This window comes from Ambystoma mexicanum, chromosome 11, assembly GCF_040938575.1.
Source record: "Ambystoma mexicanum isolate Mex_15411 chromosome 11, UKY_AmexF1_1, whole genome shotgun sequence".
Classification (NCBI taxonomy): Eukaryota; Metazoa; Chordata; class Amphibia; order Caudata; family Ambystomatidae; genus Ambystoma; species Ambystoma mexicanum.
The window spans coordinates 443,088,492-443,112,314 of NC_090934.1; the positions used below are offsets into that span (position 1 = coordinate 443,088,492).

The 23,823-nt window shown below is 42.0% G+C and overlaps 1 protein-coding gene across 1 annotated transcript in view; it reads right to left on the bottom strand.

The window, feature by feature from the left end:
• LOC138504992 (astacin-like metalloendopeptidase) overlaps window positions 1-23,823 on the bottom strand; it is a 226,577-nt gene that overhangs the window by 175,666 nt on the left and 27,088 nt on the right. Inside the window, exons 2-4 of the mRNA XM_069625354.1 lie at window positions 20,140-20,257; window positions 6,076-6,254; window positions 723-804 (exon numbers count right to left, since the gene is read on the bottom strand). Of these exons, the coding sequence (XP_069481455.1) occupies window positions 723-804; window positions 6,076-6,254; window positions 20,140-20,257 (379 nt within the window). The remainder of the gene's footprint in view (window positions 1-722; window positions 805-6,075; window positions 6,255-20,139; window positions 20,258-23,823) is intronic.

Here is a 23,823-nt window from a genome sequence, read left to right on the forward strand (position 1 = left end):
CCAAAATGACAGAGTGGTTTCTGGACCGTCACCCTTTCCAGGCAAGTGCAGAACAGCTGTAAGTCTGCAACTGGTGAATAAATGCCATTAGAACTAGACACAGCGGTGAGTACGAATATTGAATTACCAGAGAAGGGAACAAAAAAACGTTGTGGTCGTAAACATGCTTGGAGCTCTTCCTTGTAGTCTCGTTTTACAGTATTACTCAATGTCTGTAAACTTACATTAAGCAACCACAGCCTATGGAATGAAAAGCCCATTTTGTGCTAATCTCCAAAAACACTTGCGAGTTGAGTGACTGAGTGTACCATTGGTGATAGCATCTGCTTGTGGTTGAGAGCAGAGGACTCTTAAGTTGTCCAGCTACTGCTATGTGTTTATTCGAGGAAACCTAGTTTGTTCAGGTATTTGGAAGGGCTTGAAGGTCCGGTATGAAATCAATGTATCCCATTTAGATAGTGTTTTTCGCCACAGGGAGTGGTGAGCTTTGTAATAAAAAAAAACACTTAGAGCTTATTTTTCCTTCTTCTGATAAGAGGTGCCACTGCCTCAAATAACTCTCCTGAAAATTTGCATCACTGGGCAGCAAGGCTCGAACCCGATTTTGTTGAACATAGTTCTGATGTTGATTTTATTTGGTACACAGACATCATGCACTTGCGTATTGTGGCACAAGGGGCATGCTCCCTGCACCAGTTACTCAAGGTTCTGCAGCTTCTCACCTGCCGTAGTGCATCACTGATGTATAGTCATATGGCAGGCCCAGGTTATCAGTGTCTTGTTTGTTGAAATTGACTTGGTCACCTGCAATAGAAAATACCACAATGAGGGAGTAGCAGAGGCTCCGTAACCAAGGATGCATCATGGCCTCAAGAAATGAGCAAAGCGAATCACAGCACCACAAAGCAGTTAGTCTCCAAGTAGGAACCATCTCGCTGTCTCATGCACAAACAGAAACACCCTTAAACGTATGGGAAACTGCCATCGAATCCACTCCCTTCAGTATGCAAGTATAGCCACTATGTTATGCAGTTTGATGCCCTTATTGATTGTACATCTGTGCAATTCGGTGTCATGTGACCTCAATGAATTGACTACAGAGGCACCTACGAATGTGTTGGTTCAAAATCCTGACGGTGTCACTGTTTTACTTCCCCTTTCCTATTGTTCGGTGGCTTAACGCTTGGTTACCCAATTATTCACAAACAATATGAAACCGTCAAATATATACAATCCCAGTGTCTGCATCCTTTGCTACCAACCACTTCCGCCTACGCCTTTAATCATTGGCCTTTCTTAAATATTGTTTTGCTGCTTTTGTTATGATGGTTTCTAGCAAATAAAATATAAGAAATGGTCAAAATACAAATACTAGTAGCAACTTTGAGGAATCTATATACACACATTTTTTTTGGAACAGCATCTAATATTGCGGTTTGGTTATCCCAGTGAATCTGTGCAATGACTTGCTATTCAGAGGTAGTCTCTCAATGTGTAAACATTCCCAAGTACTCTTTGAAATAATCCTTCCAGTAATCACCTCACAGGTTCAGAATTGATTTACAACCCACACGGTTTTTGGATTTGAGGTAAAATAATTATAATAATCAGAATAGTGCCTCTATAGTGAGATATCTTCATTGAAATGTCAAGTAAAGTTTGGGGTGTACTTGGATATTTCACACGTTTCTCACAATGACTGTGAATTTGGGTGTATGCCAATTTCTTTCAGATTGTTTGTCACAGTTTCTCATATGGAATCACACTGCTGCAAGATGCCAATGGCGAGGCGAGGCGAGGTGAGCAATGGTAAATGAGATTGGACTGAATACAGCATTTTAGTACGTCAAGGGATTGGGGTTTTCAATAAGTATACTACATTGTATATTGCTTCTGCTTTTTTGTATGTAGTACGTATAAGTATGCCAAGTACATTCAACTGTAAAATTAAGGAACACTAAACACTTTCACCAGTGCTTATTTCTCATGCTTATTTTCTGCACTGAAAATAAATGAGAGAATATAAAAAACGTTTGACAAAAGCAAGAGATAAAACCAAAACGAAAATCATGAACACATAAATGCCACAGGTGTAACACATACTATTTAAAGAATGCTTTAAAAGTACCAATGATGGGAGTGGTGAATCCTGGGGCCCTGTTCATTATGTTAATGTTAATGTTAATGTTAAAGGTCATTTGTACCGCGCACTATCACCACCGAAGTGGTCCCCTGGCGCTCTGGCGGCTCTGAAAAGGGGAGGAGAGGGGGTGGGTTAGTAGGAATAAGCTGGAAAAGTGCAAGAGAGCAGTGATGTGCTGTTGGCAGCCTCAGCCCGGTGGTTCCGTCGGCCGGGCTTGGGGTGTTTTATGGTCCGTAGTCGTCGTGTGCTGTTGTGCAAGGCTATGTGTGGTTTGTTTTGTTGTTGCATTGTTGTGAAGTTTGTGCGGATTGCTGCGTTTAAGGCTTGTGGTTGTGTTTGGTTATAGTTTGAGAGGTGTCTGCAGAGGGATGGAGTTGTTAGTTGGTTGGTTAGTTGGCATTGCTGTCCTTGCAATTGTGGGATTCCATCTAGGTCCGGTACATGCTAACAGTCGCATTTCTATCTAGATGCGGCGCAAGCTAGGGTTCATAATTCTAAGTGTGGTGCATGCTAAGAGTCACATATGCTAATGGTCCCATTCCTGAAATTCCATCCGAGTGTGGCATATGCTAACCATCATATTTCTATCTAGATGCGACGCGGACTAAGCTTGGGAATTCCATCTGAGTGTGGCATATGTTAACCATCATATTTCTATCTAGATGCGACGCGGGCTAAGCTTGGGAATTCCATCTGAGTGTGGCATATGCTAACCATCATATTTCTATCTAGATGCGACGCGGACTAAGCTTGGGAATTCCATCTGAGTGTGGCACATGCTGACCATCATATTTCTATCTGGATGCGACGCGGACTAAGCTTGGGAATTCCATCTGAGTGTGATATCTGCTAACATTCATATTTCTGTCTAGATTTGGCGCAGACTAAACTTGAGAAATTCCATTAAGTGTGGCACATGCTAACAATCACGTTTCTGTAGTTACCTCTAAGTGTGGTATATGCTAGCAGTCACATTTCTGCAATTCCATCTAAGCGTGGCACATGCTAACAGTCATATTTCTGTCTAGATTTGGCGCAGACTAAACTTGAGAAATTCCATTAAGTGTGGCACATGCTAACAATCACGTTTCTGTAGTTACCTCTAAGTGTGGTATATGCTAGTAGTCACATTTCTGCAATTCCATCTAAGTGTGGATCATCGATTGAATGAGGCCTTAACCCAGCTGATGTTGCTCACGCCAGGTTCAAAATGTTATCCCCATTATTTCATGGATGGTCTAGGTAGGCTTTTGCAGCCGCTGCTGTTTGAGAGTGAGACATGTCTGAGCAATTATGTGCGTTAAAGAATGTCTACATCACACTACTCTCCCGCCAGGGCCAGCACAGGAAGTCTGTCTATCTATCTATCTATCTATCTATCTATCTATCTATCTATCTATCTATCTATCTGTTTCTTATATGGCACCACTCGCCCAAAGGACTCGGGGCATTCACAAGACATACAACAACAAAAAATAAAGGCGATACATGCAGTCTTGACTTAGTAGGATTGTAGCGGAGACCATATGCTTTTAGTCTATCCCTCTATCAAGTTTTCAGATGTTTTTTTTTAGACTGGGTTGATACACAGACCCTAATAGCCGGGGAGTGAGTTCCATAAGGTAGGTGCCTCGGTATGAGGTCTGTCAGAAAGGCTCGAGGGGAGGATCAACCAGTGGAGGAGGAAGAGGACTAATCGTAAGAAGGGCTGAGGTTATAGTGTGGGGTGTAAACCTATTCCTGTACCTTTCATGAATGAGAGCAAAACCAGGCACAGGAAGAGCCCCAAGAAGTGGCAACCTCCAGTCACACTACCTAGCCCACATGATGATGAGTGTGGGGCTGTTTTGCCCTGCCACTAAGGAAGACGAATATGGGGGAGAAGACTGATTAATTCTGCATGGTTTATGGCTGCGGGTTTAAAGGGCCAGAAGGAAAAGGGGAAACACCACCCTCTTGGGAAGATGGCCATGCAGGACCATGTTTGTTGGTGGCCGAAGAAAATAAACAAGGTGAATGAGGCCTATGCCTCTGCAGAGCCCACTAGCAACCCAGGTGCCACCACTCCCCTCCAACCGCAACATTGGAGATGCCTTGTAAACACACTTGCATCTGTCCTGCCTGCCCAATCCATGCAAGTGGCACCAGAAACCGTGGCCATCAACTTTGGTCTGGGGTGGTGCATTACTATCAGTGCTCATGTTCAGGCATACCCACTCAGCATTATCATGAGGCATGCATCGTCCTGTTGCCTTTATTGTCGGCTGTCCATTAGCTGGCGGAGCTGGCAGCCAACATAAGGAGACACACAGAGCTCCATTACTGTTCCTTCCTTAGGAAATAGAATAGACAGCCTGGGGTGAGGGATAGTTGTTACACAGAGACTGCCCACTTGTGAGAGTTGCAGTGGTCTCTGCGAATGGTCGAGCAGATACTCAATATTATTTTTATGTCCAACTACCCATGAATTGCCAAGTAAGGTTGAAAGCAGATCACACACCAGCTATGCAGCATCAGTATCACCTGCTCCCGCATGCACCCTTGCCATTGTGTTCAGGTTGATATGAAGCAGGTACACCAATGGTGAAACCTCAATCAGAGTTGTATTGAGATGGATCAAATGCTTGATGGCCAACTCGAAAATGTAATTAGACCACAGCTGCTACTAACGCTGTGTTACAAATGCCCCATTTAGAGTGTTACATTCATAGCATTGTACTGCTCATGTAGGCTGGCCAACAAGTGCAATGTAGAATTCCAAGAGGTGGCCAAAGGGGTCTTCAGGTTGTGCAGTGGCAAATGGTGGCACACCTGCAGTGAGTGCATTGTATGTTTGGTATGGGAGGCCCAGCTGACATATTGGATGATCTTTTGGGCTACAGTTAACATTCTGTCATAATTCCACAATTGCCAAAAACTTTAGTGACCATCAGGTGAAGGACATGCACAAAGCAGGCGGCGTATATCCTCTTGCCAGTTGTTAAAAGAGTGAGGTCAATTGTTCCCTTGAATGCTAAATCAAAGCTCAAATGTAACTACAAGGAATTAGTTAATGTGCCTCCATCTATTCAACCTTCTCCAGATGGTTTCTGCCCTGTATCCTTTGCATGCACAGTGTTGTCGGATACCCAATTGCATACACCTGCTGCTGTTTTGCATTATTTGGAATCTCTCTTGGGGCTTAGAAGAAGGCCATCTAGAGAGCTGAGAAAGCCATGTAGGGATTTCTCCTCAAGGGGGTAGTGTTTGGTATTCCACTCTAAAAACCAAAACCCTCAATCTTACAGCTAAACATATCCTTAAACCATAACGTTAAACCCGAAATAGAACATCTCAACTCTATTTTTTTATTTCTCAATTCTAAAGTCTACCACAAACCTCTAAATCTTATCCATAAATGTTAATATTACACTTGAAGTGCATAAACCTAAATATAAGCTCAACTATATCCCTAAACCGTAACACTAATTTCGATTCTCGACCCTCCAACATGCAATGCAACTTTTACATGTAATCCATTATACTAGACTCTAACCATATTCCTCAACTAACATCCTCCCTCTACAAAGGTAACACCAAAATGCTAAATCCTGATTTTAATCCTATATCAAGCTCAACCTCAAATACCTATTCCTAAAGTCCACAGTGCATCCTGTGAAAATAGAAATGCTGTGCATTTGGTGGTGTAATTGCAGAGAGGTGACACCCAATATTATTTTACATGTTCAATTGTGCAGCCACACAGTATATAATGTTCAATAAATGCAAGTAGGTATGTGTAGTGATTTTTCATGTTCAGGGATGACATGCCACCCGGTACACCTGTAAGTGTTGTGTGAATATGTTGTGCTTTCTGTTTTTCATGTTCATTTAATTGTTCTGAGTCTGTACTAGTGTGAACATGCACTGCTCTTATACACCCTACTCCACACCTTCAGATATGTACTGTAGCTGAATATCCACATACAGGTCCCGGTCACTTCTGGTGTGCTCATGATAGAACCCAAGTGAGTGGGCCACCTCATGCTGGATAATGCCTCTGGACATGCAGCCTGATTCCGCCACGGACACAGTCTGACCACCTCCGGTCTTCCCAATGTGGGACCAGCATCTGAGAAGGGAAGGCATGAAAAGTAAGGCATCAATGGGAAAAAGGCACAGTGTGGTCAGAGTCCTGTAATGAGGCTGGATCACACTTCAGGTAAGTAAAACGTGCAGTTTATTTGATAAATTACATATCATAAATGCCCCCAACAAATCCAGCAGGACCTTGAACACCAACTGAAATCCTCACTGAATATAAACATTCTACAGTTGGGCAATCCGTATTCCAACGTGATTTTCTACATTCCACTAGGAAACACTTTACAACTTCACACAAATCTGGATAGGTTAGAGGCCTTACAAAACTGGCATCACTTTTGTAAAATCAGCAACTATAAATTACTAATGCATCTGAGAAAGTCAACTGCCTTGGGCTATGCAATAATTAAGCACACAAGACCAGTGTCTCCATAAACAAGGGGGGCCAGACCAGCAGTGCCCCTGAAAGGCCACTGGATCGGACACAAAATCGCTCTCACCAGAATCATCACTCTCATCTCAGGTTCACCCGTGAAAGTCAGCAACAGCTCAGAAAAAGCCAATTACCTAGGCATTGTACATGCCCAGTATGGCTGGGACAGATTCAATTACATGTTTTACCAGCACCTCTGAAATATAAGAGCATATTGGCCATAGTAAGTCAATGATATGAGGAGAACACACAGCTTTACATAAATGCCACCAATGAAAAGGACATAGCAGCATTATTTATCTCAGACTTATAATCAGTGGTCGAAGTGAGCGGGAGCGGTCGGGAGCGGTGCTCCTCTACTTTTTTAAATTACGTTTTACAGCTCCTATATTTTTATTTTTAAAAACAAAACGTTCCGGAATGGTTTCGTTTTAAAATAAAAGGGTAGGAAGACGTTGCAGCTTGCACTTTCAGTGCAGTGCACTGAACGTTCCCTTAAACAGCAGGTGCAAGTGTTTGGGGGTTTGTATTGTGTGTGGGAGGGGGCGTGGTGATGGAGTTTGTGGGGAGTGGGTACAGGCCTGCAGGGAAGATAGTTCCACTACTTCTTTTTGTACACTTCGACCACTGCTTATAATATTGGTGAACAGTTTGGTTGCAGGGTAGTGTTTTTGCACGATATTGTAATGCAATGTTGCAAGCAAATAGACAAGATGCAGCCATATTCGGCTTAGTTCATGGCTCTCCAAGTCAATGGAGTTTTACATAAGGGAAACGCCTTCTGGCTGTGTGATCTCTAAACTTTAGAGAGCTAACAAAACAAGATCAGAATTAAAAAAGTTTGACACATTGTCATTCTATACATATTTATTTTAACACCATAGAATGAGAACAAACTCATCAAGCCAAATGCTACAAAACGTTTCCTATCATCTAGGTCGTCCTTCGATTTTACGATAAAAATGCAACAACATTGCATGCTGTGGCTTTAAAGTGCACCAATCCCTTCTCTACATTCGCCAATCATACAACATCATTCAGGAATTTAGAAATTACACCTGATGTATTAGTAAAGAAATTGGTTAGTAGAAGCTTGACACATGGTGTTGGTTAATTTAAAGTGTCATGTCCAGCTGTCTCAAAACATAAAATCTCCAAAAAATATAAACACTGAATTATAGTCATATTTGAATTAGACAATAGAACAGACCACCTCAGATTTCACAGCTGACTTTCACAGGGGAAAAAAAATAAAATAACACCTGCTATTGAATGTAAACAATAGTATAACAGGTGCTACAAAAATATGTTGTCAAAGAAGGTGCATTATTTTTACCTGAAGCAAGCAGTGCCCTCTAACCTTTGCTAAATATAATATTAAGAACTCGTATATTCATGGAGAGCAAAGGAACTCAATCAGCATCTGAACATGGTGGCATCCATATCGTTGCTGGCAAAAAGTCATAGATATTTAGCTTTTGTGTTTAACGAGGAGAACAGAAAAAAAAAGAAAACACTGAGAGATGCCGACACTCCTTAAAGTGCACCTTTGTGATCTTTGGCAAGACGTGTCTTCAATATGGAGAAAAACTTCAATCAGCACTGGGAGATGGAAGGATTTCTTAGGGCACAGCCGTGTGCTCATGGTCAACCAACATATTGTAGGTTGTAGGTTTTCATTTTCCTTTGGGAGCAATGAAAAAAGGATCAGCAAATGTATGTGAAAAGATTTACCAGAGTGCATCCTTGTGAACTCTCTGAACTCCTTGGCAAACCGTGCATTGTAAGTACCTGTGCTCCAGCCATATGGATAGAAGACATTAGTCCAGCAGTCATTTCGGGGTTTGTAGGGATTAAATACAGTACATACTCCTGGTCTTGGACATAGAGTACACCAAGGTCTATTGTGTTGCCAATAGCAGAACAATGGAAGCAATCACAATTGGACAATTGGAAAGGGAATGTAATATTTAAGAGCAGACATGTGATCTTGGGAAAACAGTACTTTCTGAGTTTGTATGCTCTATTATGAGACTTCACAGACAGCACTACGAAGGAGTTTTACTTCATGTGTGGCATCCATCAGCCACTCAAATCATGCCCAGTAACCCACACAAGATAGTGCTCATCTGTGCTCTTATTAACACCCCGATGCTTGCATGCATGGTGGAAACAGGTTGCTGTAACTTAATCTGCATCTGCACTCCGTTTAATTATCTAACTTAAATGTGCTTACATTACACACTTGTCGCACCTGCTACCATTCTGTAAACTGTCAAAAGCAGATGTGTAAACTTGCAGGTAGTTGATTGACAGTGGTACATTTAGGCTTAGGGTCATGGCAATGGCCCTCATTACGACCCTGGCGGAAATCGCGGTGCTAAATGCACCGCGGAGCACGGCGGAAAGCTGCCGATAGCGCCATGGAGGTTGGCGGATTTTCCGCCCCATGCCGACCTTGGCGGGGCGGTAAATCCCCATTCCCCATTTTACCCTTCCCCATTCCCATTTTTGCCCCATAGGGTATAATGGGAGTGGGGAAGGCGTTAATTACGCCACCGTAAACTACGGTGGCGTAATTAACAACAAGGTCCCGTAGCGCCATGGATTTCTCCGCCCGGAAAAACCAGGCGGAAAACGGCTCCATGGCGCTACGGGAACTCGTAGTAGGGCGGACGGGTCCGCCGCGAATAACGCTGGCGTAAACCCACTCCGCCAGGGTCGTAATGAGGGCCAATAACCTTTATACTCAGCTGTCCATGGGCCTCAAGTGCTCGTCTGTAATGTTTTCATTATGCTTCTATGAAACATTACACAACACAATGTTACATGTTTGATTGAAATGTAATTGTCTGATTGAAATGTAATACAAATGGTACATTACAAAAGAGCAATACAGTCAACAACTGGACCTCAAAACGGCTCTATTTCCATGGTTAAAAAAAGGACTTCCAGGACGAAAGTCCGACAGTCACACTGTGAACGTTCCTGTTGACCAGATAAGCCTAATATGCATCCCTTAAGTGAAACCACTTGTGGACCCCTGGTTTGAGACGTTCTATGATATTCACAAATTAGCATAAGGTTTAGGGATTTGGGGTAAAACAGTGTTGTTAAAAAAATGTTTTTTTCTTGTCAGTGTATTATACAGAACAGGCTTTTCGAAAGTAGAGTGAACTGTTGTTTGTGTGTACACAGAGCCTCGTGTATGCTAAATGAGAACGTTAGGATGATCACGTTTATTCTTGCAACATAGTTCACCTACTGAACTCTCTCTACTCAACTCCTTTTAATCTATCCATTGTGAACATATGATATGATTTACGGGGAGAAAAAACCCAGAATAGTTTAATGTAAATGTCACGAATGTATTTGTATGGAAATGAGACCTGGCCCATTTGTAGTGCATGCACCATAGGTGCTGGTCATCGAATGAAACCCGAAATACAACTGGAAAGGGATCAGGGAGCTGGCAAACAAGCATACATGGAGAAATTAAATCATTGGGAATTCTCTTTAATGACACATCTACAATAGTGTGCACTGGCAAAGCCAACAGCACTGATTCTGCATGACTTACGATCTACAGTTACAAAGCAGGATATTTTGGCCTCATCACTGCTTGTTTTTGTTTTCTTGTGTTTACTCTATGAAGCTTTGAGGAAGAATGCAGTGAAACCCCTACAGTTTAAGGTACGGTCGAGGCATGTGCATGAATGCTGAATTTGGTACACAGTAGTTTCCAAATTATAATGTAAAAGTTGGAAATTAAGGTGTGGTTATTGCCCCAATAAGAATGCATCCCTTCCTTTCTGTGAGGTGGTTGAAGCCCTTTTCCCTACCTATGGCGAGAATAGACTTTAGGTCATATAACACTGCCTACCTGTAATCCTTTAGCTCTCCATTTATGAACTGACTCTCTTTAAACGGTCTTCTGGACCATGTGTTAAATCAAAACTGATCTCACTCACAGCTCTGACTTTCTAAGCAGTCTCATCACTCCCACCTCTCCTCTTAGTTGATCTATCTGTAGCCTTTGCACCTTCAAGGCCATCGCACTTAACTGGGTGACTCGTTCCTCTACAAACACTCTTTCTTTATCCCATGAACCTCTGAAACCTCCTCACGTACATACCTGCCAGTAGGAGGTCCAACATATGCAGGCCTGCGTCCACACTTATTCACCCTCAATACCTTCTCCTTGGGATAACTCACCTCTTGCTTCAGCGTACACTCTCCCCTCTTCCCTGATGACATCAACATCCTTGTCTCTGTTCCCTCCTTCCCACCTTCAGAACATGTCACCAACAGTCTTACTTCTATATATCACTGGATGGCTGCACACTGTGTAGCTCATCCAAAACAGAAGTAATGTTTCTGCCTGTGAACCCCACTCTTCCACTGCCCAGCTCTTACCCTCCTGGACCCATCACTCCCTCTCGTAAGGCTTGCAACCTGTGTCAACAATCTCAGACTTTTACATTTCGTGATGGCAACAGCCACTGCAACTGGGTGGAACAACCTTACAGTAACGAAAATACAAACATACTTCACATGTCACTCTACAAAACCCCTCCTCTCAACACCTGTGAACAGTATACTTGATTACTGTTCAAGCAAACTACTTCTATCCCCTCTACAAGATTTTCAACTTCGCTACACGCACACTCTAAAATGTACAATGACCGTACCCCACCTAATCACACCTTTTCCATCTACATAGATCATGTATATGGAGATTCATGTAGTCGGTTCTCCATCTACAATTACCCTCTTTTTTAAATTCGGGCTCCTCGTTCACAAATCCATAAAAGGTCTTGCTCTTCCCTATCTATCCAACTGCAGTTTTCTCTGATTTCTCACTCCCATCTGAGAGAGAGTCAGGACCATGGCCCTGCAAAAGGGTGGTGAAGTGATCCTTCTCAGCCTGGAGCAGGGGACTTTCTAAACCAAAACTGAAAAAGCCCTGCCCCACGTGTTGGAAGTGGGAATTATGGGGGTCACTGGTCCCTAAAATCCCCTACTTGTGCCAATTATGACAGCACTGATGCCACTCAAATACTCTCAGTGCCTCCTGGTATACTTCCATGCTACAGTTCTCTTTTTCTCATTTCACAACCACAACTCCCAGAATCCCTCTAGGAAAAGCCAAGAAAACTCAGAGTGGATTCAAATAAAAAAAACGAAGAACTCCGACCTAGAAAAATATGAACCAGCACCACAATTCAACCCTGAAAACTACATCCAGAAAAAGCAGACATCTCACCAGCAACACAGAAAATCAAAACTCAGCCCACATAATGACAAACACCAGACCGTGTGTAAAACCCTGTTAGAAAAGGGGGAGGAGCTTGGAAAGTGTTTTAAAGCCTCCTACTTGGGTAACATCCTCCTGGGGAAAAGACAGGGACCAAGTGTTTCATTTTCCTATTGTGATTTTGGTTGTTCATACCCAACCTTACACATACTAAACAGATATAATCGAAAATACCATTTTGGAAACAAGCCCCTGGCAACCACTTGGTCCATGTGAAGGAGGTGGGTTCTTCTTGTAAAGCTATTTTAACTAATGCACGATCTTTGAATGCCCATATGGCATTCATCCACAATGTTCTTTGTGATCATATATCTAACCGAGATGTAGCTCATGGATTTATCTGCGCCAGTTTTGTTACATGTGCTTTCAGGGGACTATAAAATAATCCATCTTGACCAGGCATTGCTTCACCCTAGAGGAGGGGTTGCAATTATATTTAAATCCAAATTTCTATTGTCACGTACTTCACTACCACATGACTTAGAGATGGAAGCCCTATTTGTATGTTTTACTGTATCTGCAACTCTCTCAACACATTTCTTGATCACGCATAGACGGCATGGTCCACACAATGGGTTTTTGAATCATTTTTTTAAATTTGGTGGCAGAACTTCAAGAGAAGCATTGACATCTGGTTGTTTTGGGTGATTTTAATTTTAAGTTTAATCTTCCACATGCTCCTATTCTAATCCTATTCTTTAAAGCTCGATCTGATTTTGGCTTGCATCAATTTGGTTCTGAGCCCCACATGTTTTAGGTAATATTCTTGATTTGTTGTTTTCTGGTGATTCCCAGATCAATGTTCTTCCTGTTGAGCAAGTGGTCTGGTTGGATCATCACTTATTACCTTTTGGGTTGATGCTCCCTGCACCACTTTTGAAAATTGCCCCTCCTACAGCTATGCCGCGGAACTGGCGCTCTGCGGGCCATAGCGCTGCACTGTCTATAATTAAAAAAGAGTGTAGTACTAGTACTACAGTTGATCTGTCTTCATTGACTGTGTGGCTGAAGGTTGTAGCTGATGTAGTTGCACCCTTGAAGCTCATTCAACTTCGGAGGCATCCTCCTGAGCCTTGGTTCTTGGACGAGCTGAAAGCAGCCCACCTTAATTTCAGACAGGCCGAACTCAAGTTGTGCCACTCTTACCTGGTGACTGAGAAGGCATTTTACGGTTAACTTACTAAATATTACCATGCAGCCATTTATGAAGCCAGCAAGCCTTCTTCGCTCATAAAATTGAGAATGTTCTGAATCAGCCTAGCAAGCTGTTTTTGGTGGTTAAATCTCTTTCTTCTACCACCAACCTCACACCCACTGTTGTTCCTACACAACTGCTTTATGACTCACTGGCTAAATATGTATCACTAAAATTGAAAATATACGCACCATTATACACCTGGCACACCAGTGTGCTGACAGTCCAGATTCTGGTGACGTAAAGGTGGATTCCTTACAGATTTGGTCAGATTTCTCTATATTTTCTGTAGAAGCCGTAGGTAATGCTGTTATGCAGCTGAAATCGGCTGCTCTTTCCCATTCAGTTCCTTTGGATGTTCTTAATGACATCATGCCTGGCATGAACACCTGGTATCCCAGGCAGTTAATGTGCAATATCAGTCAGGCTGCATGCCAGTGGAGCTTAAAATGGCCATCATTATCCCACTTCTAAATATCACTGGATTCATCTGTCCCTGATAATTTCCACCCTATTTCCCTTTTGCCTTTCTTTATGAAACAGTAGGAAACTTTGGTATCACCACTTCTTTCCTATTTTCTGGAATCCTCTGGGTTCTTTGACCCCTTTCAGTCAGGTTTTCGTCAAGGAAATAGGTATAGTGAGTGTCCTTGTGTCTGTTGTTGATGACATGGCCAGGCTGGTGGATGGTGGGTGAGTGGGTGCCCTGATATTGCTAGACCTTTCAGCAGCTTTCAACACTGTCAACTACTATAGTCTCTCTGGGTCAATCCTGGCATCGTTCACTTCCTTCTTGTCTGATAGGGGCCAATCACTCTCTCTTCCCCTTTCTCTTCTCCCTCTCACTCACTGTCTTGTGGGATTCCACATGGCTCCACTTTGTCCCCCATTCTTTTTAATGTCTATATTCAGCCACTTGTTTGTCTCATCCGCTTCTTCGGCCTCCGGTGCTATTCATATGCCAATGACACCCAAATCGTGGTTCATTTGGATCTCAACCAGGTGTAGGTGTCATTGTGCCTGTGCCATGCCTGACAGCCATAGGAGGGTGGATGAACAGTAGTTGGCTAAAGTTGAATGGGGACAAGACAGAGGATTTGATGAAGTGTTCTCCTCCTAAACCTACACTTTGGACCCTGTCTTTTTGGCCTTCTGCACTAGGTAACTTTACTATGCCAGTGACAGTGCTTAAGAACTCAGGGGTTGCTTTGTCTCCGTCACTCTCAAAGGCCTCTCATGTTGGTGCGGTTTGTAAAGCTGGTCACTTTCACCTCAGGATACTGCGTAAGGTTTTACCATTCTTGCCTCGTCACCTGCAACCTCGCGTAGTGGCCTCTCTAGTTCTAAACCAAATAGATTATTGCAATGCCCTGTTCTTAGGTCAACCTGTGAGTCTCATGCATTGGTTGCAGGTGTTGCAAAATCTTGCTGCCGAGCGACTACCAAATCACCTTACGGCACCCATATCACCCATGTTCTGCGCTATATGCACTGGCTTCCAGTGGCCAGACAAGTTAAGTTTACAGCTCTTTGCCTGGTCCATCAGGCTTATTATCATCAGGGGGTGGACTATTTCCAAGTTAAGCTTGTTCCTTACCTTCCAAGTTGGGCTCTCCACTCTGGCAGTGCTTGTCTTGTCCTGGTTCCTAAGTTCTGCCTTTCTAGATTGGGGGGGCTGTGCATTCTCAATTTCTGTTGGCAAATTGTGGAACGCTCTACCCCTAGCCTTTATGCATATTCACCTGTACTTTAGAAAGCTACTGAAGACATTGCTGATCTAGGTTTGGGTACTGTATAGCTGTTCTGTGTGCTTCCTAGTGCCAAAATGCCCTCGGGTGAACGTGAACTTTACAAATCTAGCTAAAATGACATAACATCCTTCATTTCCCCCATTCACAGGCATCAATTGGTGCAGGAGAGCATCTTAGTTCTGCAACCAATGGGGTTGTGAGACAGTCACTGCGTGCACAGCCCTGCAATATGATATCAGACAGCCGCATAATATATGTTGTGCTGGTGAGATCAGAGGTAGAGCTGAAGGGAGACCAAGAAACCAGTCATAGGGAGGACGTTGAAGCAGAGGGTTGGAGTGGTGTAAGCAGAATTTGGACAAGGTGAGTTACTTGAGAGAGAGTGGTAGCAGTAATGTGCACTGTAGTGTATTGTATTGTAGGAATTGGTGAGAGAGGTTTATATAAGGTGTAAGTGAGAGGGATAGAGAAAGTTTGCAGATAGCAGTAGAGTCGTGTGGTAGTTGTAGTAAGTGAGAGGAGAAATGAGTGTTAGGTAGGAGAAAGAGTAAATAGGGTGTAGAAGTGGGGTGTGCAGATAATGGCTGTAGTAGGAAAGGGGGAGGAGGGGAATAGTGAAAGTGTGTGTAGTGAAAGGAGGAGCGGGGCACCATATCCCTTAGTTCCATGAACTTGAGAAGAGCAGTGATAGTATTAGTGAGAACAGCACTAATAGTGGCGAGGAAGTGGTATTACTAGTACAGAAAGGGTGGAAGCAAGGACTAATAGTGAGCAGTAGTTGCATGACAGCAGTTGTGAAGTAGTAGTAGAGAGAGCATAGTAGTAGAGAGAGTATGTACAGGTAGAGGCAGAGCATGTAGCAGAGAAAGAGCATATAAGAGAGCAAGCCTAGTAGTATAATAGTGCTAGAGATAGATTTAGTAGAGAGACATTAGCAGTATAGACAGTGGTAGTAGTAGTAGAGAGAGAGGCAATAGTGAGAGCTAGGTAATAAACAGACAGTAGGGCTCACTTTATACCCACACAGTTTATTCCTCACATCCTCATAATGTCCCCATATAGACACTGGCCCCATCCTAGTGTGTTTTTTTTCCACATGAAGGCACTGCATGTGTATATCTACTTTAATAACCAATAATGTCATTGGACTACCTTTACATAGACTACTTATATCTGTCCCGGGTGTATGTGCCCTCTCATTCACACATTCACCTACAAAATGAAAATGCACCACACACAGAGACTTCCTCTATTATCTGTATCACCACACATGCCCACTACTTCTGATAAAAAATACACCCCTGTTAGTAAATGAATGCAAATACAAATGGCCAAGGAGTCATACCGATTGACAGGGGAGTGAGCTTGGGAGGTCTGGAGAAAACAGGGATTTATCTGCCACTTAAGCCTGCGTGCAGAGAGGAGATAGAGAGCAGCGATGAGTCCACATTTTCCCTCCACACTCACACTTACTCACTCCTCTAAAAGGTAGCACAGACTTGGATCTCTCTCTCATCTCTCTCTCTCTCTCTCTCTCTCTCTCTCTCTCTCTCTCTCTCTCTCTCTCTCATCCAACACAGTCAGATAGGTACATGAGTAAATGACAGATTTGCCACAGCCCCAATGACCTATCAGTTAGTTGGGGTGGTCAGGAAAGGTCCCCATGATCAAGAGGGTTTATTTTGGAGCGCCATATTGGTGACTTTGGGGGCGGTGAAATGAGCGCTGTGTTGCAATTTCATGTGTAGTTAATTATAGATGGGATATGTTACTTTAGTGTTACGTTTTGTTTAAAGTTGATACATATTAGATTTGCACGTGCACAGAAAGATGACATGCTGAAACTGAATGAACGCCATTCACACATGGGGGTGCTACGAAGTACATAGAAACTGAGAGACAGGGAGGATTTTAATGCACTTGTGAAGAAGTGCCCTGTCCTGAAAACCCATGGTAAAGGAGAAATAATATGTATTAGACATGCACACTGAGAAGAATACAAAGGGAGTTTATACAAATCTGCATGTAGTGGGCTTTTTATGAATTCCTTTAGACTTTGCAGAAAGCAGTTTGCACAAGGCATTTTAGGTCTCTTGGGGATTCTGAATTTGCATGCATGGGGGTTGATGGGGAGTTAAATATCCCGAGTGGTGCCATTGGTGGTAGAGTGTGGTGGCTAGTTTGTAGAGCGGTTCTGATTGGTCAGATCTTTGTAGAATGTCATGTTTTTATGTGTATTGGGGTCTTGTAAACAAACAAGTTTGAGGGATTTTGCCAAGACTAGATCATCTTTATCTGTGGAGAATGTCCTAGGCACTCAGCTCCATAGCTTGGTTGACAGGAATGAGCAGAGTGTTCCTAGACATTTTGGTTGAAATGTGGGTTTGTAAGTAAGACTATACTGCTGATGCAAAGGAATGTAAGGGGCCTGTTTTAGATATATATCTGCTTGGTGGATTCTGACACCCTTCAGTGAAATGCAAAGTTGGCGATATAGAAAGTTTGAATTATATTCTACATTTGATCAGCAGCCAGTGCAGTGTTCGTTGAGCCAGGTTAATGTGTTCCCAACTATTTTAGGAGGGTACTTGGAATAGATAGAGTGGATGGAATAGGTAGAATGGATGGAATAGATAGAGTTGAAGGAATGGATCGAGTGAATGGAATAGGTAGCACAGATGGTATGACTATAGTGAATGCAATAGATAGAGTATATGAAGTAAATGGAATGGACGATGTGGACGGAACGAATGGAGCAGATGGAATGAACAGAATTCAATGGACTTCGCCCCACATGTGTATCACTGTGCACTGTTGTTGCTATATATCTCTATCCCCCTATATACCGATATCCCCCCTGCCTCTAAATGTCTGTCTGTCGCTATGATCCCACCATCCTACCCATGTGCCTGGTCTCGGGCGTTCTAAAAGATAACCACCATATCACATCACTACTCTTACTCTCTACTATACACCATCGCTCATATAGAACACAACTATACCCCTGAGTAATTCAGCCTAGCTGTCCACATATGAATACAAACTCATCAACACCTCATCAGCCTAATAAAACAAATCTAGCGGAGCACATTCCGGCATAGTTGCTCACATACGCGTCCTTCAGGCCTAACGCAGCCAAAGGCCAGTCTGGATGGCCACCCACCAGACTGCACACATCCAACGGACTTCTCTAGCACCACACCCAAACGCTAGCACACAGCTACCACCTGGCAATTACACTAGCTGTACACTTTTCTGGTGCACCCACTCACCCTATGACACCATCTCTCTCCAATGACCAGAACTACGGTTCCCAAGGCGTTCAACCTAACAGTGCTTTGAGGTCATACCAATGATATATAGAGCGCTATATAAATGCCAAATAACATAACATACTTGCTACAGCATTTTGCCCTTCCTGTTCTGCACATGTTTCTGGAGGCCAGGTTGTTGATTTTGCCATTAGCATTATCAATTCGGGATAGTAATGTGGATTGCCATAGTTTGGTGTGGGGAAGTTACGCATAGCATGATGTGCCTGATTGCTCACATTTGGAAGCAGCCACTTCTTAATATGGCTTTAGCCCCGGATTGAAGCGTGAGGGCACAGTCAATGACAAGACTGAGGTTTTTGTTCACCCCAGTTGATTATGACAAGCACCCAGAACCATATGTTCAATTTCTTGTTTGTTTTATTAATTTGTTTGTCATCAACCAAGAATCAATATGTGAGAGGCAGATAGCAAGTTTCTGTGGATGCATGTGAAGTGTGAGTGAATTTCTAAATGGTTAAAGTATTGTTTGCATTGTTGAAGCATGCAAGACATGAGATTCTTATGATTTCCAACAGAGAGGTCATGTAACTGTTGAAAAGTACTGGAGATGAGATAGATTCTTGGGCTACGCAACAGTTATTGTATTTGTATTTTTATTTAAATATGAATACAAATACTTAACAGGTGATGTTGCATGACTTTATCTCAAGGGAGCTATATGGGTAGTCTCAGTTCTACCCGAGAGGAAAAATATGTTTCAAATTAAAGTTGTTCCCTCTAGTGCCCTACTATTTGACAGTTTGTGGACCATAACAAGGTAAAGACAAGAAAAGAGTTCAGTCATGTATGTGCTTATCCTAAACATAGCCATCAAGCCCACATACAAATAAAATATCATGCAATCCTATGATCATAGATGCACCACTGGAAGTGAAAGCTCATTGGAGAGGCTTGTGGCCCTAATGCAAATTCATTAAACACATTCTATATATGTACTATACAGATGGATCAATTTTGGAACACATTGGTCAGTGCAGAGAGCACAGTCATGACAGCTGCAGCATACTACGTGTGGAAAGTAGCCCTGCACCAAATGTCAGTGTTAATGGCTAGCCAATCTATTGATTATTCATTAGTAATGACATGTATGGAGTTTCTGTTATACATTAAACAGTTTAACTAATGTTTTAGAATCTATGTGATTATATGCTGAAATTGAATATATGCTGAAATTGTTTTATACCCTGCAGTGTTTTTACTAATGCTGTTCTTATAACTTTTATGATACATCTATCTACTGTTTTAAATTGCCAAAAGGTCTGTTTTATAAACATATGCTGTATTTAAATAAATTAAGGACAATCTTTCTGCCATGCATTAAGGCCCAAGCTCAATGGAATCACACTGAATAATCCCACACGCTACACACAGGTGGTCCTTGTGGCCAATGGGCATACATGGCAGAGGCAGGGGCCCACTTTGTGCAGGAAGACCACCCGGTGACCCTTATGAAAAATGTGCAATATGAGACCAGTTCAATTATTTTCTTGAATTAAAAATGTACCTGCACTGATATTTTTCTAATACCCATTTGGCATTGCAAGAGTATGGTGCAGAGCATGTGGCTGAAGTTGCATGGCACACTCCCACATTCTAATGTGGCCCCAGGTGCTCAGGTTCTGCCAGCACAAGCTTGCATGGGATCCGGCCTGCAGGAGCCTCAGCCTGGTACTCTCAGCTTTACATGATGTGTGGTGTTCATCAACAGTCATCAGTCCCAACTACTATCAACTGGTCCTATGCATAATGGGATACCATTATCAAGGTAGATCAAATAGATCAAGGAAGGGATGCATTGGTTCTTGAGACCGTTTTTAAGAAGCAAGGTTAAAATTCAAGGTTTGATGAGTTAAGGAACGGAAAATTCCCCAGTTGGTCTTACCCATCTTCTGACGTGATCTTCAGGTAGTCCTGTTCCGTTGTACGGTTCACAAACTTAATGCAGGTCAGAGAGTCAAGCTCTTCCAAAGCTGCCAGGATCAAAGTACGGTGTCTGTCTCCTGCAAATACAAGTGAGCACAAGAGGAAGGGTGTGTTGGTGGCATAGACATACCTGGCAATGTTCAGGGTGGTAATATATCTGGGCTCATGATAAATTCATCCTGCCTCACAATGTATGGGAGAGACAGGTATAGGTAGATGTGTTATCCTCCTGTATTTTGCTTCTTTTTCCATTTTACCTATGGACTATATAAACTGCCTTCACTCTGACAAAGCAATGAATTATGTGTTCTACCTTAATTTGTGTATATATATTGGTTATTACAGAGAGAGTGAATGAGTGAATATTGGAAGACATCTTCCACTTCATTGTGTTTTGTACATTAGGGAAGATTTACACCTCATTGTTTGTCCTGAAGAAGGTCAGAACTACGTCAGGCTGCAATTGAAAGCCATCTTTGACCAACTGAAACATATGTAGACGTTTATCAATAAGCTCTGTCTGCTATTATGTATATATATATATATATATATATATATATATATATATATATATATATATATATATATATATATATATATATATATATATGTACACACACCAATAGGAGACATGGGTGTAACGGAAACATTATAATCCATTGTATGTAGAAGCACAAAAAGGGTTCCATATATAGGTTGACTTTTGGTTGTGCTCAATTTTGTCATTGGTTGTGTGAATGAGAGTATGGGTATGAAAGGTGGAATTAATTAGATGTCAAAATTGTGATTTGTTTTGTAAGTTGTATGTTTTTTTTAACATTGTGACATTTTCTCGAAATACATTTATTTTTTGTATGAAAATTAAGTGTTAACTGTATCTGTCCAACCTCATTACAAGGTCTATTTTCGGAATATCATTATTACAGAGAGGGGACATGCACCCCAGTATGTCAAACATGCTCACTCTGTATTTGAACATATTCTGAGCATGGCAAAGAAGAATGTTTTCTAATTCTTGTGATACAGGTAACATGCGTTTTGTTAGTTAACTTTATGTTTGTTGCATCTTTACACTGCCTCTAGGTTTACTCACGTTTCTCTTACTTTGAAGTGAGTTAAGATGTTAGTAGTAATGCTGCAAACGGCCATCATTTCAAATGTCACCTTCTTTTACCAACCTCCCCATTATGGGTGCATGGTATTTGCTCCTTGCGGTTTTCCAGTAATGTCTTTTGAAGAAGTACTTTGTTATGATGAGGTGGGATTTTGCCTCTTAAAACTGCAACAACAGCTGGTGGTGAAAATATCCCCATGCAAATAGCAGATTATTTACAATGTTTGGTCCTTTAATTGAAGGAAATGTCCTAGCACATCCATGCAATTTATGTGGCTAACATAACAAGGGAATCACCAAAAAAATCTACTTTGTTGGCATTTCAGATGTCCACATTCTCACCCCGTTCAACTCAGCATGATATTGAAATAAAAATACTAACAACCAAAGAAGAGTGCAAAATGCAAACATTGCTACCAAGTAAACAAGACTAGAAATACGAGAACAGACTTGGAAACTATTTTCGATCCTTCTGATAAAAAGGTATGTGCTTCTGTCACTACTCTTTTGTTATATAATATCCAAAGTTGAGTGACCTCTCTCACCACTCGCTTGATGTGTTTTTCTAAAGTATGTTCATGTTCCTGAATATGTGGTTCTAACTTTCTTGGGTAGTGCTTTTTTCAATATTCTTTATGCACACAAGGTTAGTGTACGCCTTATAATGTGGGAGTTCTCTTAGGCATTCTGTTCTTATTGACATCATTATATACACCGTCTTTTGGTCTGCTATTAAAAATTATCAGATTTGTGCAGCCTCACACTCACTCTTAGTGGTCTGTCCTAGGGGAAATAGTTGCTTCTTATCCCTGCTGTGTTTCTCTTTAGGAGGTATGCCATTTATTGATGTTCCAGATTCCACATTAAACATGGTTGAACTTATATCCACATATACAATTTTGATTTAATTTATTGAGGTAAAAATATTTAAATTGATTTTGTTATTTGTATAGTTTAATGAGTGTTATTATGATTTGTATGAATGGGCTGTTAATGATTGTGGGATGTATTGACCCACTACGCTGTGCTATGAGGAATCTCTTGCCCGTTAAGGGGAAAGAAACAGCAAAAATGGCAGCAAAACACTTGTGCTTGCCAAAAACCTACAAAAACCTCCCAAAACCGTGTGCTTCGGTGCACAGAAAGAGGGTTGCACAACCTGCCACCCATAGTGCATGTGCAGGGGAAATAGAGCACACCCTGCAGAAATATGCCAGTAGGTTCCATGACCAGCAAACAGAGTGCAGAGAGAAAAGCAGCACTATGCCTCTAACACAACACTTTTCAACATTCACCATCTTGCCTGGTGCTAAAATCCATGTATCAAATGAAATATGGTGAAACATACAAAGTCTGGAATCTGACAGCCTCTATGCCAAAATCTGGGTGCAGTACCCCGGGCCGCCAGAATGACAGCTGTGAGAGAGGACTGAGAAAGCTCTAAAATGACCTAAATCTCAAAAGTCTGCTGAATTAACAAACATAAACAGGATTGTTGCCAAAAAGGAACACATATTTTAGTTGTGTTTTTGATTCCACAGATTTCAAGGCCAAGGAAGAAATGTATTTGTATGTGATGCAACAGATGTGTTTTTTTTTCTAAGTTTAAAAGTTAATTAGCCTGGCTGGGGCTGCCAGAACTGGAAAAGCAGGTTTCCTCCTCAGCAGAAACTCACAGGGAGGTGTTAATTGCAGGTTGGGAAAAAATCTGGTCTACAGAGAGCAAAGGAACAATGACCAAGTGGAGCCCAGGAAATGAGAAGTGTGAAAAGGGGTTGTAAATGGCCTCTAAAAGGAGCAGGCAAGGAGCTGGGATGCCTTGGACTGTAGGGAGACAGAAAGAGGTCGGAGCGAAGCGACCATCTGTTGCTAAACATGAACAAATAACACATTTTAAAAGACTTATAGACTTGCTATTCAAAATGGTGAAAAATATAAAAATGACAGAGTTGTTAATTTAATTTCTGGCTGCACGTGTGAAGAGGCGGCAGAATCGTGTGACATGTTCTGGGCAGATATTGCAAGATATGTGGTTTTATGCAAAATGTATTACTGTTAGAATTGTGAAAATGTACAGGCATGTCCCCATGTTAAACACGCATATTGATGGAAATTTGTAGAAAAATTGGAAAGTGTGTACATAGAGAAACGGGCAACATTCTGTAGAAAGAGGAGACACGATCCCACCACTGCAGGGTTTTGAGGAATAGCTGCTATGTGAAATATGGCATCTTTATATGTGATTTGTATAAAAGTGACTCATGTAGAAATGTGTGTTTAATGTAAAATCCAATTTTGAGACCAGTGGCCAAAGTGAGGTCTCTGAGGATTATAAAGCAAATCATAAAACCTGACATCACCAAGCCTTAATCCAGTCACTTAAATTGCAAGGCGGAGATGAAGTGGGGTCCAATCCCAGCTCACAGGGGCAAGCTTAGCAAAGCCGGCCCACACACCCCCTTTGTGATGTCATTTTGATAGCATAAATAGAGACAACTGAGAGCACATAGACAGATCCACTCACTATCC